General features: G+C 41.2%; 2 protein-coding genes across 3 annotated transcripts in view; both read left to right on the forward strand.

Annotated features, from left to right (window-relative positions):
* NIBAN1 (niban apoptosis regulator 1) overlaps positions 1-8,354 on the forward strand; it is a 69,962-nt gene extending 61,608 nt beyond the window's left edge. Inside the window, exons 11-14 of the mRNA XM_069789583.1 lie at positions 225-335; positions 946-1,053; positions 2,894-3,005; positions 3,954-8,354. Coding sequence (XP_069645684.1) covers positions 225-335; positions 946-1,053; positions 2,894-3,005; positions 3,954-5,680 — 2,058 coding nt within the window. The 3' untranslated portion in view covers positions 5,681-8,354. The remainder of the gene's footprint in view (positions 1-224; positions 336-945; positions 1,054-2,893; positions 3,006-3,953) is intronic.
* A 468-nt stretch (positions 8,355-8,822) lies between these two features.
* The window catches only part of EDEM3 (ER degradation enhancing alpha-mannosidase like protein 3), a 31,335-nt gene continuing 21,954 nt past the window's right edge, over positions 8,823-18,203 (forward strand). Inside the window, exons 1-3 of one of the 2 annotated variants that reach the window (XM_069789584.1) lie at positions 8,823-9,160; positions 11,476-11,521; positions 15,918-16,018. In XM_069789584.1, coding sequence (XP_069645685.1) covers positions 8,997-9,160; positions 11,476-11,521; positions 15,918-16,018 — 311 coding nt within the window. In that variant the 5' untranslated portion in view covers positions 8,823-8,996. The remainder of the gene's footprint in view (positions 9,161-11,475; positions 11,522-15,917; positions 16,019-18,203) is intronic. The other variant, XM_069789585.1, reaches the window with a different exon arrangement.

An 18,203-nucleotide genomic window follows, 5' to 3' on the forward strand; every position in this document is an offset into this window, starting at 1 on the left:
CCAAAACTGAGTGTTGCAATCTAAACTAAACAAGGCTTTTCTTCCCCTTCCACAATCATTTAAAGTACTCGAAATATTTATTGATTTTAGGCTTATTATTCTTCCTCTGTTTCACCTTTTCAGAAATACAATTTGAGTTAATGGTTACATTGAAAATTCTTCTTTACATATGTAGGAATTTTATGTTACTGGTCTTTAACAGATTTTTTAATTATTATTTTTAGCTGATGGAAAATGCAGTTTATACTTTTGAGCAGTTGTTCTCTCCAAGTCGCCAGGCAGACCCAGCGAAATTTGCAACAACCATTGAAAAAGTCAAGCTGAGAGTACTGAAGGTAAGTGTAATGTAGCAGCATTTGCACAGGAAGACCTTGGGTTCTGCCTTTTTGGAAACAGAGAATATAATTTATGTGAATTTATCTCAGTATTTGAAAGAAGATATCTCTTACCATCCAGCTGGAAATACTGATTTGGTGGCACTTAGCAAAGCTGCTCATTTGTGGGTTAAAACAGTTCTGGGCAGACACTTGTAAAGGTATTTACATGTGCAGTCCCTTTAACTGCAATTAAATCAGCTGGATATGATGCTGTGGATCTGGGTAAATAACTTTTTACTAGCTTTATAATTAGCCTGCCCCTAGAATTCATTACTCTCAGAAGAGGAAGCTCTGAAATACCTGGAGAGAGCAATCAGGGAGCTGTTTCTAGCCTAGGTATAAAAAAAAATGAAGGGAAAGAAATCCCAGAAAAATACATTTTAGAGTATTTTTGTAAAAGCTGAAATTAACTGCATGGGAATTCAAACCCCTGAGTGCACCTGTGATGTGGTATTCTTTGGGATTCACCTGTCACCAGTTACAGGATAACAAGAACTAGTTCCTTCTGTGAGTGATTAATAACCCCAAACACATTTGGGCTTGTTTCTTTTTTTGTCCGTTTTGACAGCAATATGATTATGACAGCAGCACTATCCGGAAGAAGATCTTTCAAGAAGCACTGGTACAGATTACTTTGCCCACAATGCAAAAGACACTGGCTTCAACGTGCAAACCGGTAGGTTTATGTGATTAACAAAAGAAACAGTAATAAAAAGCAGAGAAGGATTAACACCTTGTCAGTAAATCCTCAACTCTGTATAGTTGTTTCCTCTCAGGGAGTTGTCCAGATTGGCTGCCTGCTCAGCCAAATGACACTTAGATTTGCCAGTTTGTGGATCAGGTAGATGTGGAGCATGAGGAAGATTTCAGGAAATGGAAACTGTATATACAGCTTGCTTTCTCAAAGAGAGTTGCAGACCTTTGCCCAACCCTGTTTCATTTCTTCCCTAGAGATCTGAAGTCCCCTCAAACTGGACTCCTCTTGACAGTTATGATTGTAGGTTATGAGCTTGTCCTTGTGTCAGCAGCCCTGCTGCAGGCTGAAATTCAGTCTGTGGGAGAGGGCACTTTCCTCTTCAGCAGCACCCCGAGGCATGGCTGTGACCATACACAGCCTCTGCTGACGACCTCCTTCAAAGCCAAATGCCTGCTTGGGCAGCAGGACCAGCAAGCAGACAGGCCATGCACTTACTTTCAGTGATTTTAAATGGAAGTAATTGCATCAACAATCAGGAAACAAACATATAGAGATGATCTCTGTTGCCCTTACAGGTAGGTTAATACTCAGCAAATGCGTCTACCAGAGTTCAATGGAGATGTTTTCAGTGTGGTTACATCAGGGGCCAGCTGGAACGCTATTCACCCTGGCTCAAAATAAATAGTCTGTACTCTTCTTGAATCCCATGCATATCCTCTTGCATTTTCACTGTACCTGCTGAAAGATGACTGCCCTAAGCCATCCTGGCCCCTCTGCCCTTTTGTTTCCCTTGATGCTCATCAGTGTCCGGAAGCTGTAAGCTCTCATGGTGTGCTGCTCTTGCTGATGCTCTCCAGCTTGTTTCAGTTTCAAAAACAAGCTTAAGACCAAGTGTTTTGCCAAGTAATGCTTGCAAGTCTTTGAGTATGGATTACCAAAACTTAAAAGTTAAAAAAATATATTTAAAATCACTCTCTTCTGTATGTCACTCTACTCTCTTTGCTATCCCCCAAATAATAGTCTCTTGTAGGGTGTCAGCAGTGCCTTCAAAACATGGTGTCTATGCACAGGGGCAAGCATTTCACCACCTTGAATACATGTAGAGAGGGTGGAGTCCCACATGGTGTCTCTGTCATGCTGGACAGGGGAAGCAGTGGTGGTGCAAATTTCCCACAGGACCTTTCTGTTTAACTTCCCATGAGCCTTCTGCATTTGTTCCTCTGCAGAAACGAGCAGCCAGATCCAGAAACAAATGTGTGGCACAGCTGACAAGCCCAGTCAAGCCTTGACCTTTTACTTGAAAACCACCAGATGTTTGTATGTAGGCGCCTCTTCTAGAAGTGGACAGTCATTTAATTTACATTTTATAGACCACCAAGTAGCTGCTTAGTGATAGTGACTAATTATTGCCTAGATAGCTATTGCATATAAATCAGTAAGCTAGAAAAGTTACACACCTATTAGAAAAACAAAACCAAACCCTGTATCACCCATGCTCACCGTGGATTTGCTTCCTTGGACAAACAGCGAGTGAGACATTTCCTCACCAGCTATTTATTTCAGAATTGTTTATTATAGTGCAGATGGCAATTATCTGAAGTGCTTTTAAATGTAATTGTAGTGCAAGAATACTGTTTGATAAGTGCATAATAAATTGTTTATTTAGTTCATTTACTCATAGTTCAAATAGGTCACCTCAAGAGCCAGCAAGGAGCATTGCAAGACCTGCTAGATGGCATGTCCAAGATGCGCTGCTGAAGTAGGACTCTGAGAATCTCTCATTTTTATATATCTGGTCCTTTCTTCTCTATCTGCACAGGAGCTGCAAAAATACGAGCAGTTCATTTTTGCTGATTACGCTAGCGTGATCCAAGTAGAGAATGTGTATGAAGAGATTTTATATCAGACACTGCTTGAAGAAACCCTGAAAGGTGAGAACATTCTTGAGGTGACAGTAATAACATTCTGGCCGTTGGCCCATGAGCTCTTGCTTCAGAGCTCCCCAGAGTCCTAACGTGGCTGTTTCAGACCCCAGTCCCACTTTCCCAAAGAATGGTGGTTATGATGCTGCAGTGTTCTCATTTAGCTCACTGAAGGTGTGTGGCAAGTGCTAAAATCTGGATTATGGGGCAACTTTACTAAACCTGGGAAACTCAAAGTGATAGCTTGGCACAAGCCTATTTCTAACAAAATGTAATTATGACAGCTTCATTCTATCTTGATTCCCTGGGCCAACAAGTGAAATTATGCTCTTATTTGCAAAGGCCTGGTGATATCTAATGGCAGCAAAAATTAATTTCCCCAAATGAAATGTACTGCTGGATGCAGTTTCCAGTACATCACTGATGCCAGGGCAGTACTCCCTGCAGACCTCTCTGCTTTTGTGTCAGAAAACTAAACTATTCTTGATGGCATATATAGATATGTAAACCACTTGTGTCTCTCTGGATCTGTCTGTCTGTCTAGAACCTAGATAAAAGACAAGCATGTGTATTGCACAGCAAGTTTTAATAGACCCTCTTTGGCATTCCTGCTCAAAAATATCAGTATAATAATTAATGTAACAAGCACACTTTTATTCATATATGCAGTGTAAATACTTCTGCATTGAAACATTACCTTTGTGCATCGCAGGTCTTCTGGTAGTTTTCTGTTACAGCAATGCTTAGGTCAATATTGAAGTTCCATTTTTAAGAACAGATAAACACCTCCCCCACACACCCCCAAGAAATGTAAACTAAGAAAGCACGTTGAAAATGAAAATTACTGTTGTCTGTAATATCAAAATGTATGTCATTAGAAACTCAGGAAAACAGTGTACCTTCTTCAAGGTACCTCTGTCAGTCTTTCCAAAAGTTTGATCTTTCTGTTTTATCTAGTGATAAAAGAAGCTGCCATTATGAAGAAGCACAACCTCTTTGAAGATAACTTGAATATGCCCTGTGAAAGTGTGTCCAGCTTAACGGACCTGAAGACCCCTTCAGGATCAGCACAAAGCACTCCCGCAAAGAAACCTTCCACTGCCCGAGCCGAGATGTCAGACACTGAAACTCAAAGTGACGAAACGCTCATTGTGACAGAAAAAATTTCTTGGGAGAAGGGTAGTGATGATAGAAAGTCATCAGACAAAGAGGCAGTCACTGCTGTTAATACGGCTGGTGATCAGGCAAGCAAAAGTGAAGAAGTGGTTGTTACAGACGTCAGTGAGAAACGGGAGTCCCTTTCAGCTACCCTTAGAAAACAAGAAGTTGCAGAGGAAAAAAGTTCTTTGGAGAATGAAGACACGGTGAAAGCAGAGTTTGTAGCAAACACTGAGAAAGAGCTTAAGACACAGCAAAAAGCTGTGGAGGAAAAAGTAGCTCCTGGGACTGAAACTGCAGTGAAAGATTCTGGAGCCAGCCCTAAAAAAGAACTTAAGGTACATAAAGGAGCAGTGGAGGAGAAGGTAACTTCTGAGAGTCAAACAGCAATGGATGCTGTGTTTGTCAGTGACACTGAAAAAGAAAGCAAAGCACAGGAAGAAGTTTCTGAGATAAAGCTGACTTCCCCACATGTTAACGTAGCAGAAACAGAGATTTTAGGGAATGCCAAAAAGAAAATCAAGGTAGAAAAAGAAATTACGGAAGAAGTATCTCAGAGAGAAAATGTGGTAGGAACAGGGCTTGAAGAGGATAGTAGAAAAGAAAGCAATGACCAAGGAGCGAGTACTGAGACAGGGGTTATTTCCCAGGATGAAAACACAGGGAAAGGGGGGGTTGGGGATAATCCTGAAAAAGAAAGTAAGTCAGAAGGAAAGAGTTGTAAATTCCCTGATGATGTGAATGAGATAAGGAGTTTGCTGATGGTAACGGTTGAGATACCAGCAGATACTCCAGCTGAGAACATAAAGGAGATTTGTGAAGGTGAGATATTAAAGTTGCAGGACCACAATAAAGAGGATGATGAGTTGAGCAAAATGGCTGTGGCACAAATTCAGGTGAGCCAGACGATGATGAATAAAGACGCAGCAGAACGCACAGAGTTCAAGGAGGACCGACCATCTTCATGTAGTTTGGGGACAGATGGTACGAATTTAGTGAATGTGTCCAAGGGGGCCTGCAATATGGCACAAGCAGAATGGCTGGTGGAAAGCTCAGATATGCCTCAGGAGGCAAAGGCAGAGGTGGAGATCAAGCAAAGCATTTGGTACGCAGGTGTGGGAAGCTGCGAAAGTGATAGACTGCAGCCAGAGGAGCACACTGAAAATGTGCCTGAAGGCAAAAGATTAGATGGGGAGGAAGGAGGAGCAGGGAATAGCCATGCCATCCCGGTGGAGGTAGGAAGCTTTTTTCATAATCCTGCTGAAAACGCAGACACAACGCAAGTGCCCATTTTGGATACAGAAAACCCAAGAACAGGACTGCTAGACGTGCCAGTTTCTTTGGTGCTGGAGCAGGGCGAGGTTAGCGCCGTAGAGGTCACAGGAGATACAGAGGCTGGTGAGGGTGAAAGGAAGCCAGAAGATGAATCATCTTCACAAACGGAAATAAAAAGCACAGAAGGAGAAGATATTTTCACAGAAAAAAACAGAGAAGATAGTTATGCACAACAAAACTCTGAAGAATAAGAAGTGTTTTTCAGCCCACCCCTGCAGGATTTATTTAGTCCAGTAATCCCTGTTTACTTGTGAATACTTACTTGGGTTGGGGCTGGAGGAAATGGGCTTTGTTGTGGTATTACCAGCTCTTGCAGTTTTAGCACAGATATCTTCTTGAGTGATAGGTGATAGATTTCTTTTTGGTTAAAGCCCTCACTGTGTAAAACCAGGTTACTGTTGGGGAACCTCATCTTTCACTTAAAACTTGCTACCTGTTATGGTTATAGAAAAAATCGGAAAATGTGACCACTGAATGCTTCAAAAGCAACTCACCCCCAACTATAAAGTTATTTTAACAACGTAACTGTTCTTAGGTGTTTTAGCAGGGGAGTAGCTCATGATTTTTAAATGCATGGATTTGACAAGTACTGCTATGATTCTTAGGTGGTTGGTATATACGTTGCTATTCGACGATGCTTTTAGTGTTTGCATGCAGTATATGGGAAATAAATAAAACTTTTAGTAGTTAAACAGAACCAAATAGTTAATTTACCAGGTTGCTCAAAAGCCACACTCTATGCAAACTCTGCAAACTGATTACTTAATTATTTTAAAGTTTTGACAGACAATAAAGACAAGCAAGTGTTCTGATTTTTTTTTTTTCTCTTATTGCTATATTTAAAATGGGGAAAATATGGGAGCAGGTTTCTCAGTCCCACTCTGCACTTCTGGGTTATTTAGCCTTCCAGAGCACTTTACGGCTATTTTATTTTGTTTTATTTTATGGAAGGGAAAGATGAGAATGTTTACAATAACTATAACCATTAGGCAGCATCTTTCTGTTTTACTTCCCACCACTTCTTCACTTATGGCTAATACAGAATATTAAGAGTCCTGCCATTCCCATTCTTACTGAGTTACCCAGTTCTGTAAGCCTTTTTAGGTGCAGAAATTATGTAATAAATTGCAATAATTGTGAAATATCATAATCATTGCATGTAATTTCTGACACAAATGTTAACTGAAGCAAAAAGCAGCCAAAGATTATTCACATATGTGCTTAGATTTTGGAGGGCAGAATCACCTTTCAAAAGCAGTTATTAAAATGACACCTATTGCTTTCATAGCTAGCATATTATCTCCGTATCAAATAATGATCTATGCATGAAGTTGCTTATGTGCATTATTTGCATGCACAATTTCCAGACTGTGCACAGAAAAGTTTGGATTTGAAAAACAGTATTTTAATAAACTGGGCTTTAGAGTTCAAGACCTCACTTTAAAGGTCAGTTTAAGGCACCTTAAAAATTTGGCCTGGTGTTTCAGACTGTTTCTGAATAAATATAATACAATACAGGGCAGCAAAGATTAATGATGAATAGAGTAGGGACTGCAGGATTTACACCCACAGAGGAAATTACAAACTGCCAAGAGCATAATACCTGTTGGCGTTTTACTTCAACAAACTGTGCAAAGTCTATTATTTAATGCTATCAAAATATGCTATAATACTAACAGAGAATTGACACTAGAGGAACAGGCAAATATTACTGCATAAGTAAGGAACACTGTTGGGTAACTGGACCAACTGCAATGTTACTATTGTAAAATAAATGCAACTCCTATTTATTCCAGAGGCCATACTGTGGTATGGAAACATTAAGATCACAGATGTTTTCCTTGCAAAAGTACTTTGACTCATTTGCTCCTTATATTTCATGCAAAAATACTAATTTGTAAACGCACAAACCACTGTCAGCCAAGTTTTTTACAAATCATTAGTTATTTCACCGTCAGCTACTTTGTTTTTACGAAATATTAGCTATTTCTAATTGGTACTGAATGTTAAGTAACTTCAAATTTATAACATGTGCTTTACAGTTAAGCAGCAGCAGTCTCTTTTAGCCATGCTAAAATTAGGGGACATGATGGTTTTTTAATAGAGTGGTTTGTACAAAAGAGGACTAGCAAGACAGCGACTCTGTGAAAAAGGCTGCAGTTTCCTTACAGCTAATATGAATTAGATACATCCATACAGAAAGTATTTAGCATAAACATTCCCATCATAGTAATTTTTTAGTTATTTCTATGGCAGGCTTAGATCTGGGTAATATTTTCCTGTATTATTAAAAAATTGAGTTGCTGAATACAGATGCTCAGCATATATGTTTTTCACAAGTAGGATGGGAAAGAACAGGGAAGTTTTAGCCTGTACATTGCCTTGCTCCACAATTTAAATTGAAGTTCCTCCTGGCTAGGGGACTGATTTTTTGCCTTTGTAGATGTTTTCTGTACATTCAGATGTTTGCAAATGGATAGAGAGTAGCATTTTTCTCATCTTTAACCAGACTTCAGTAGAGGTGACAGCAGGTTAGAGGTCAGCAATCTGCAAGGTGATGTTGGACCACTGATCAAGAAGTATAATAATCCACCCATTCGGTAATTTTTGTCACTTTCTTGGAATTTCCTACACTTACCTGGAATGAATTATTCCTCTTGTGAACTAGGAGCAGTAACAAATCACCTTTCACGGCCTGGAGGGTTGAGGGTTAGGAGCGCCGAGGGGAGTGGGCTGGGGGATGTTACTGCCGTCTTATTTCGTGGCGTTGCGGGTTTTAAAGGACAGGATATGAAACACATTGTATCTTGCTTATAACTTTGTAAAAACGCTTGTCACGAAAATAAACGCAGCTCTTTCCTTCCACCGCCGGGAGGTCGGTGTGTGTGTGTGTGTGAGGTAGTTTAATTTGGGGGGGGGGTGTTGTATGAAAAAACAATGCACCTCCAGCGGCTGCCGGGGCGGGGGGAGGCCAAGGAGACGCTTGCCTCGCGCTCTTTGCGGCCGAGGGCTGCCGTTTGGGCCCGGCCGCCGGCGGGAGCCGTCCCCCTGCCGCCGTCCCGCCGCCGCCCGACCCCTCAGGTACGGCGAACTACAGGTCCCGGCGGCCGCCCCCTCGCGCCGGTGCATGCCGGGAGTTGTAGTCCGGCGCCACTGCGCCCGCGCGCCGCTCTCCACCCCACCCCACCCCGCCCTCTCCCGCCTTTCCTTTTGTCCACGTCGCCCTCTCCGCCCGGCGTCCCGCTGCCGTCACGTGGCGCCGCGCGCCCTCCCGCCTCGCGGCGCTCTTGTCCCGTTCCTATTGGCCCGGCGGGGCGGCGCGTGCGGGGGGACCCGGAAGCGGCGGCGCGAGGCGGTTTCCTTGGCTACGCCACAGGAAAGCGGAGGGCCGGTCCCTTCCGCCTGTGCGTCGGTGCTGGGAGCCGCGGCCGCCGCGCCGGGAGGGGCGGGCAGCGGGCGAGATGGGCCGGAGCCGGGCCTAGCGGCAGCGGGCAGGCGGCCGCGGCCATGAGCGGAGCTGCGGGCTGCCAGGGCGGCGGCGGCGGCGACCGGGGGCACCGCTGGAGGAGGCCGTGGAAGCTCCTGGCCCTTGGCCTGCTCTCCGCCTCCTCCGTGCTGGCGGCCGCCCCGGGCGCCGGGGCCATGAGCAAGGAGGAGAAGCGCCGGTTGGGGTGAGCGCCGCCGCGGCGGGCCGGGCCGGGGGTGGGGCGGCGGGCGGGAACGGCGGCGGCGCCGGGTCTCCCTCGGGACCGCAGGCGCCTTGTGCGGCCGGGGCGGAGGTCAGCGGGGCCCGGGCCGAGCCCACCGCCCGCGGTGGCTTTGCGGTGCACAGGCGTCCCCTCGCCGCTCAGCGGGCCCTCGCCGTGCTGGGGCAGGGGGATCCGCGCTACCCCCGGGGGCTGGGTTGGGCATGGCGAGTGCGGATGTGCCCCTCGCCCGGCAGAGCTCCGGGAACGTCTCCCCTGTCCCTCCCTCCCTTTCCCCCCCCCCTCACCCCCCGCCCCGAAGACTCTACCAGATGTGTGGCATCGGTCTCCCATCAATGTTTGAGGTGCGTATGCCGGAGCCGGGCTGGTGCCTCGGGTCAAGCCGCCACAGCTCTCTGGGGCAGGCGGCCCCTCACCACCTCTGCTGCCTGTGGGGTCAAACCCTTCTGCCATACGCTTGGGAGCTCCAGTCTTGAAGATTGCAGCCATTGGTTGCGGGTAATTGTAGGTAAAAGTGATCAAAGGTTGAATGTAAACCCATAGTCAGTTGGTCTAATTATGGCTATGCCTCTGGAGCATGTGAGTGTTTAGGAGTCATAAAAAAGGTGAATGTTTGCACATGTTCTTGCTTGGTCACTGTATATAAGGTAAGCTGCTTTGGTGCCCCACACATGTACATGTAAGAAGGTGATTCTCTTTTAGTATAGTTTTTGGTCAAAGGCTAAAGATTACAGTATAGATGGCAATGTATTGCACTGCATGGAGTAGGATTTTTTTTAGACAAATATGTAATCAAGCATATCATGTTCTTAGTACGCTACTGGGGCAGTTTTGTCATCATCCTCTTCCCATCTACTGGTCAGCTACACAGAATAATGATGTAAAAAGTCTGCTGGAGAAACACTCTGGATGCTCTTACGGTTATTAATCATTAGGTATAAGTTGATATGTAACTCTGATGATGTTTACAGTTACTGGGGTTTTCCATCTGGGGTTCTCAGGGTACTTGTGTATATAATGTTTTGTATGTTTTCTTCATGTGACTACATAAGGACTTTAAATTTCATTCACCAATTGGTTTTAAAACTTTTGGATTTGTAACTTGCACTCACTGTATCATCTGATGTCCCAGGCATATGCAATTAATATCTTGCCACAGTTTTTGTTTGGGGGCACTGAGACGGGTCATTCCTGAATAACGGCAGGTAATCTGTGTATTTATTTAATGACAAGATCATGTCAGTCACAGAAATTATTTCAGAAAATGCCCTGTAAATGTAAGTTGCGTATAGAGAAATAGAAATTTTAAGAAGATTTCTGTATGCTATATCACTGAACAGCATTGTATGCTTAGTTCATCTGGAGATGGCACTTGTGTGCCAAACCCTGGGGTTTTGTCCACTGCAACAGATCGCAGAACTACAGGCTGGATGTGGTCTGTGAAGTACCTGAAAAAAGCATCACACTCTGCTCTTTTGATGACTTAATGCGTTTGATGAGTTAAAACTACTTCTTAAATTTCCAAGTCATTGAACTAAATCAGATATTTAGAATATAATTGTGGTGTTCTTGTTTCTTTTATGTTCAGTCTTATCAGCAAAGACTGTGAATTATGTTGATGGTAGCTTAGAAATTAGCATGCTCTTTTGCCTTACAAGGCTCCTCAGTAAAAGAGTGAGGAATGATTGGAAGTAGTGCTGTCTCAAAAAATCCCAGTGCTTTTTTTATATAGTAGTGTTTCTCACCTTGACAGCTTTTCAACCATGTAAAATAAATGTATCTACAAGGGTTTTCTTTAGTATTTGCTTGCCAAGACTTCTAATGCTAGGAAGAGGTGTACCTCATAACTTATGGTCCTTTTCTGAATCACAGACAGGAATTTGTGCTGTGTCAGTTGGTTTTAGTATTGGTGATAACAAGCAGAACATAATTCAATTTTCTGTTTTTTGCTGAGCATGGAATGTGTCCCATCTCTAGCTTTAATGGGTTGGTGACATCTACAGCTATTTAAGGGGAAGCACAGGAGATTGAAAGAAATCCCCAAATAGTTCATTTCATGTTAGGTGAAGAAATAGTCTTTCCTTTCTGCAGTGAATGGAAGTAGCCAAATTAGGAAAAATTATTATGCTGTATTTCATTTACTTGAGTAGAGTACGTTAGTAGAGGACCTGTAACTGATATTCAGATATTAAAGTGTAATACATGTTGCTGTTCTAAGATAGTATGTTAAAGGCCATTGTGAAGCAGACCACTAATGCTTTTTCTTTTTTCTTTTTTAGAAACCAAGTGCTTGAAATGTTTGATCATGCATATAGCAATTATATGGTAAGTAAAACACTTGTTTGCTTAATTTTTTTGGAGTTGTTATTGCTGACCTGGGAGAGAAAGCAACCTACAGTACCTGACATTCTAGAGAAATAGCAGGGGAAGTAGGGGCGAAAACAAAGCTAAAATAAATAAAAGCACCTGTATAGCCTTTAAAAAGAAGCGAACAAATGTTACTTTCAGGAAGAGCAGTGTCAGGAGGTTTATGATGGCTTTCAGAATCGTAGCTAGGAATTGCTAGCGGTCACTCTGTTAATCTGTGCCTGATCTTCCTCAAACCAGTTTATCTCAAGTCAAGCTATGAACTGTTTTCATCTTTGGTAAAGTATTTGGTTTGAAATTCCAGATGCCTAAAAATATGAGGTAAAGGAAGCTCAAGAAGAGCTGTCTGTAGTCATCGGATTCTGGAGAACACAAACTGTTCTTACTTATTTTGTAGGTAAAATTTGTGTACAGTATTTCTTCTGTGGTAAGATATGTTAGATGCAGTTTGGTAGCTCTTTTGCAAACAATGTTTGTAGAACAAAGTAGAACAAAAAGGGGATCTTGTGTCATATCTACACATTATAGTCTCTTCTGAGTATGTGACTGTCACATGACAGTGAGCCAAACTCACTATAGTTTCTGTTAATATGACTTGTGATTTTCTGTGCAGGTGTCCTCATGTTCTGGATGTGTGAGCCATTCTGCACTCTAATAAATCTTGAAATAAGTTAGCTTAGTTTAGATATGATTAAGAATAAAGAATTACTTAGAGTGGACTGACTTTCCTCAAGTAATAATTACTTTCAAATGTGCTATAAGTAATGCAATTCTGAGGAGAAACTGTAAATGTGAATAAGATAAATATAAAAGGTGCATTCTTACTGAGTTTACATTAACAATCTTTTTATACATTCTCTGTGGCTGTTGCAGAAACCCCTCTCTTTTAAGTTGCACCAGTTCCTGCAGGACAAACTCCTGTCTCTTGACAGTGTCTTGCCACATGTCCCAGTTTCTGTATGATGGTTTAACGCTTTAATATGTAATACAAGCTTAAAAGCTTGTGAGTTACAAGTTTATGCAGTACTTGAGAGTTATAGAACTCTAGAATGGATAAAAAGCCAAGCAACAGTATTTTCAAAGTGGGTGTAGTTTTTAACATTAGCTTTTGCTTTTGCTACCTTAGCAGTTTAACAAGCATCAGGCTTTTTTGTGATAATTTGTAATTAGTTACTTGGGACCTGGTTCCCTGAAAAACACTTGGCTTGAATTTCCCATGGCATTCTGAAGTAAAAACTTGTTACATATTTGGCAAAATTAGATAGAATGTTACATGCCAGTAGACAGGATCTGTGCTCCTACGGTTCATCGTGTGATAAATTGGTAACTGGTAGGTGTCTTACTACATCTGAAGCAAGAAAATTCTGGATGAAAAAGAATGACTTCAGCTATCCTGGAAACTTTGAAGCCAAAAGGATATTTACTTGCCACGTATGCCAGAGCACTAAACAAACAGAGAAATATGACTTGTTTGTTTAAAGTAGAAGAAAAGATTAGGGTATCAGACTTGATTCTGACAGCAAGAGAATTAAGTATTTTTGCAGCTGCTTTTGAAACAGCCAGCTGAAAAGTTTTGATTTTCTGTTTCTATTAATATGCATTTTAGACATGTGTATTTAGAAGACCGAAAATTCATGTTTGCATGCAAGAGGGGAACTCCCTTGTCTTTTTTTTTTTTTGGTTGCTACCAGGAGCTTTGAGTAAAAAGCTGCTTTTTTTTTTTTTTTCAGTCCTTCAGGATTTTTTTTTCTTGACTGTCAGAAAGAATATGTGAAAATGTCAGTCACTTGAGGCCAGCAGGTATTTCTTGGTTTACAGCACTAGTAGTGATGTGTCATTTTTCATTATTCAAGTACTGTGCTGCCTTGAATGTACAGTCCTGACATTAGGCAATACGATCATCTGTTCAGTCAGAATGTGTAGAAATTCCAAAGTATCTGTTGAGCTCCCTTTGTATAGTATCTTCCAGAGTATGTTTATTGTAACATTTGTGCCATGTTTTATATTTAATGGCTCTTGCTACCTTCCTTTGAGGTTACTTGAAAGGGGAGAAATTACAAGTTGGGAAATCACTTGACCCAGTAGCCTTTCCTGCTCTAGACAGAGAATAAGCAAACTTTTATTTTTCAAAGTGCTTCTAGTTCCTTATGATTTTGTAAGACTAGAAGTCTATTTTATCCAGAATTTTTATCACCTTTTTTCTCCATAATTTAAGCCAGAGTTATTAGTTTTGACTTTGCTTTTGTCATGTACTTTTTTAATCTGTTTTTCTGAATACTTTGCACGGATATTCAGAAACATCTGAGCCATATTAAAATGATCTAGATCCTGGCTTTTGTAGTTGAACTTGAGGAGAACAGAGGGTCATGCAAAGACCAAAACACTTGGGAGAGTGGTAGACAGGGAAATAAAACATCAGTTTCAAAAGAAGTTGCTGTAAGAGCTGTTTATTTGTGGACGAATGTTCCTTCTTTTCCTCTTTATTTCATGTTTGAATATAGATTATTTTTGTACCGTGTATTTGGAAAGACTTTGAATGTGTTTACTTGCAGTTTCAGTGCAGTTATTGAACTTTTTTATCCTGCCACACGTTGGTTCTCCGCTAAAAGTAAAACTGGAGGGCACAGTACAGCGTCCAGTTTCCTGATGTAAAAGAGAGAAACTCCGTCCCAAATCACTTGTATTGGGCTTCTAATGGAGAGGCAATTTCATGCATGTTTGTTGAAATTAGATATATTTAAGATTCATCTTTATTAATGTCAGTGGCCACTGTGAAAATTTTTCAGTAAACCTCTCCTATTGCACAATGATGTATTTCAAATTTGTGTCTATTTCATTTGATATCCCATTTTAGTGGTAGTTTAAACCTATGAAACTTGCATTGACTTGGGAGACAATAGGAAGAACAGGCCTTTCATTCAGTGTGCCTGACTTAGGCAATGGTGCCACTCCTGTTATTTCTGACTGACTGACAAGAAATAATATTACAATACTTTGCAATGCTTGCTTTGCAGAGTGCTTTTTCTAGAAATATGGAAAGTAACTGTTGCTTTTCCAAAAAAAATCTAGCAATGTCTCTCTCTTTAAAAAAAATGTTATATTTGTAAAAGGCTCAGTCTTGCTAAGCTTTTTTGTGAGCATTATCTTTTGTTATGCCTTGTGTAGTGATTTACCAGTTTATTATTTTACCTTCTAAGTGAGTTCTCTTATCTGTCACTGAGTGTGACCCTGAGTTGCTTGTGTTCACTTGGAAATGTTTCCAAAGTGACTTCAAAGTCTAGTTCACACTAATTTCTCCATGAAATACCAGCCACTTGATAATACCTGCATTAGTTTTAGGTTTTAAACTCATCTTTGAGGTGATAATTCCTGCCTAAGAGACATTATAGGAAATGTCATATGCACCTTGTTGCAGAAAGCACAGAATTACCTATTCAAGTTAATTTGTGGGGTTTTTGGATGTGCTGTTAGTTATTCCAGACTTTTCCGGGAGGTTAGAGAGAAAGAGATCCTCTTGCTCTGTTCACAGTTTAATCATTTCCAGCCACCGAGCTGGAGAGCAGCTCGGCAGAAAAGGACCTGGGGGTCTTCGTGGACACCAAGTTGACCATGAGCCAGCAATGTGCCCTTGTGGCAAAGGCAACTGATGGTATCCTGGGCTGCATTAGGCAAAACATTGCCAGCAGATCGAGGGAGGTGATCCTTCCCCTCTACTTGGCACTGGTGAGGCCACACCTGGAGTACTGTGTTCAGTTCTGGCCTCCCCAGTACAAGAGAGATACAGACATACTGGACAGAGTCCAATGAAAGGCGATAAAGATGATGAAGAGACTGGAGCATCTTTCCTATGGGGAAAGGCTGAGAGAGCTAGGGCTGTTCAGCCTGGAGAAGAGAAGGCTCAGGGGGATCTTATCACTGTATATAAATACCTGAAGGGAGGCTGTAAAGATGATGGAGCCAGGTTCTTCTCAGCGGTGCCTGGTGACAGGACCAGAGGCAATGGGCACAAACTGAGACACAGGAGGTTCCCTCTGAACATCAGGAAACACTTTTTTACCGTGAAGGTGACTGAGTACTGGCACAGGTTACCCAAAGAGGTTGTGGAGTCTCCATCCTTGGAGATACTCAAAACTTATCTGGACACAGTACTGGGCAACTGGGTCTAGATGGCCCTGCTTGAGTAGAGGGGTTGGACAAGGGGATCTCTAGAGGTCCTTTCCCACCTCAGAGGTTCTGTGATTGTCATGCAGTTTTTTGGAAGTACAGTAATTGGGCTTCCTTTTAACCAGCTCTGAAGACTTGCTGAAATGACTGTAACAATTGTAACGTATTCCCTTGTTTTGTATCCCTACAGGAGCATGCGTATCCAGCTGATGAACTCATGCCTTTAACTTGTCGTGGACGAGTACGGGGTCAGGAACCAAGTCGAGGGGATGTGGATGATGCCTTGGGAAAGTTAGTGTTTGAAATGATTACTGTCTCATGTGAAGATGTAGGAATCTAAATACAATTTGCAGCCCATAAAACTTGTTTGTTCAGTTGACATGTCCAGAAACTTACATTAGTAAGAAATACTTACTTTTATTGTTTCTTCCCATGATGTTAACTGATGTGAAATTGTACTTTAATCAGAAAAAGAGAATTGACCAGTGAATGAAATCCAAAGATAATTTTTTAAATCATTCTCCAAGTATTTTCCATAGGAAAGTGTTCCAAATGTGAGCTGACATTTATGGTATTAGTAAATTTGACTGCTCAATAGAGGTTATAAGGGTTAATTATCAGCTGCACAGAACAGTAAACTGTTACCCATTATGCTGACCTTATAAGTGATATTTAAAATGCCTCTTTTTTTTTTTTTTTTTGTAGAAAGCTCTCTGAAAACATCATTAGTCAAATGATTATCGTGTGTGGTAGCCTGAGGCCTTTGCCAAAGTATAAAACATTATTTCAGATATGGAAATTCTTCATATTTTTTCTTTTACGATAACTTATAATACAAAGGACTGATCCTTTGGCCAGCAAAATATAGATTTAAGTACTCTTTCTCCATGTTAAATTGAACAATCAAAGACAAAGTTTAATTACTCTAAATCTGATTGTAATTGATTCCTTTGTTGTCTGTATGTGTGCAGTTTATGTTTATAGAGCAAATAGTTAACAACAAATATCTGCTGCCTTTTTTTAATTGGTGTAACTGCTTGGTGTCCCTAAGCAAAATAGTGTTAATCAAAGCTGAAGTCCTTGTCTTAAATACTACTTCTGTTCACACCATGATATTGAGCATGTCATTTTGGTTATTGTTATGTGCAAAAGTGCCTTAGTCTGGAGATTCCTATATGAGCCTGCTGCTTTGGAGGTATTGAGAGATACAACTGATGAGAAAGAAGTGTCAAACAAATGTATTTTCAATCCTGGTCATGCATTCTTTTTAATGACCTTTTTCCCCATAGTAACATACTATCATTTGAATAAAAATACCATTCAGCCCCTTAGATGCATTGAATAGTGTAAGTATTTATTTTTTTTCTGTATACATGCTTTTTTCTGTTCCTAATAATTAGATATATTAGTATTTATCAGATTTCTTATATAATCCTTTTTCTTGCCAGCTGGCTCATCAGTCATGTTCTCTACAAGCCTTTGCAATCACAAAATGACAGGGTGAGACAGCTAGGTCGATTCTGTTTCCCTGGAGGGCTAGGGAGTATACTTGTACACCAGCCTTCCCTACAGCTTTGCAATGCATAATCTCCTCCACTTTTGTATGGAAGAAGCTGTGTATTTGTTACACAGTTGTGCACAGCCGCTAGTTAATATCTTTCTCTTGTAGAACGGCACTCGCAGGATGCTGTTATATCTTTACAAATTGAAGAAAATTATAATATATGACCACTTAATTAGAATTCTAATTATGCTCCATGCATAGTCATATATTGCCTACAGAGTCTAAAACATCGGGTACTTGCTTAAATTCTTGACATTTGTTCTTCAATAGGCAGTTATAACTGTTTCCCAAGGTTTCAATTTTAATACCATCCTATTCTGTAAAATCTGTTCTATGCGTGGTGTGTGTTTCTTAACATAAGAGCAATGTTATTGGGTTAGGCTAAAGGTCCACTCAGCTTGGTATGCACTAGAACAGGCCTAGAGAAGAATGTACAAACGGGACAAGCCTTATTGTGATATTCCTGTTTCCAATAGTATGGATCTGACTTGATGTTCTTTTTTTATGGAATAAGTAGGTTTTTATTTTAAGCCTGCCGCTTGCTACCGCTGGATAGCATCAGGTGAAACTTGACTGTGAGAAATAGTGAATAGCAGATTCTCATTCACTTTCTTCATGCCATGTGCAATTTTAAAATCTTTGTATAATGATGCTTAAGCTTTTGCTCTTGCAGGCTGAAGAGTGTTGGTCTGTTCACTAGTTCCTAGTACAGAAGCTGCTACTTGCCCTCAGCCCTCACTTACTGCCCTTTATTGTACCTTTTCCTGTTCCATTTTATCCCACATAGAAGTTTCATAACAAAGTAACAACATTTTCTTTAGTCTTTCACCGCTAATTTTAACATTGAGTTTTATTGCAACAAATTGCAGCTTTTTCTGAAGTAGGTAATTGGAACAGTTTCTGGTAGGAGAA

The sequence above is a fragment of the Haliaeetus albicilla genome, chromosome 8 (genome assembly GCF_947461875.1).
Source record: "Haliaeetus albicilla chromosome 8, bHalAlb1.1, whole genome shotgun sequence".
Lineage (NCBI taxonomy): Eukaryota > Metazoa > Chordata > Aves > Accipitriformes > Accipitridae > Haliaeetus > Haliaeetus albicilla.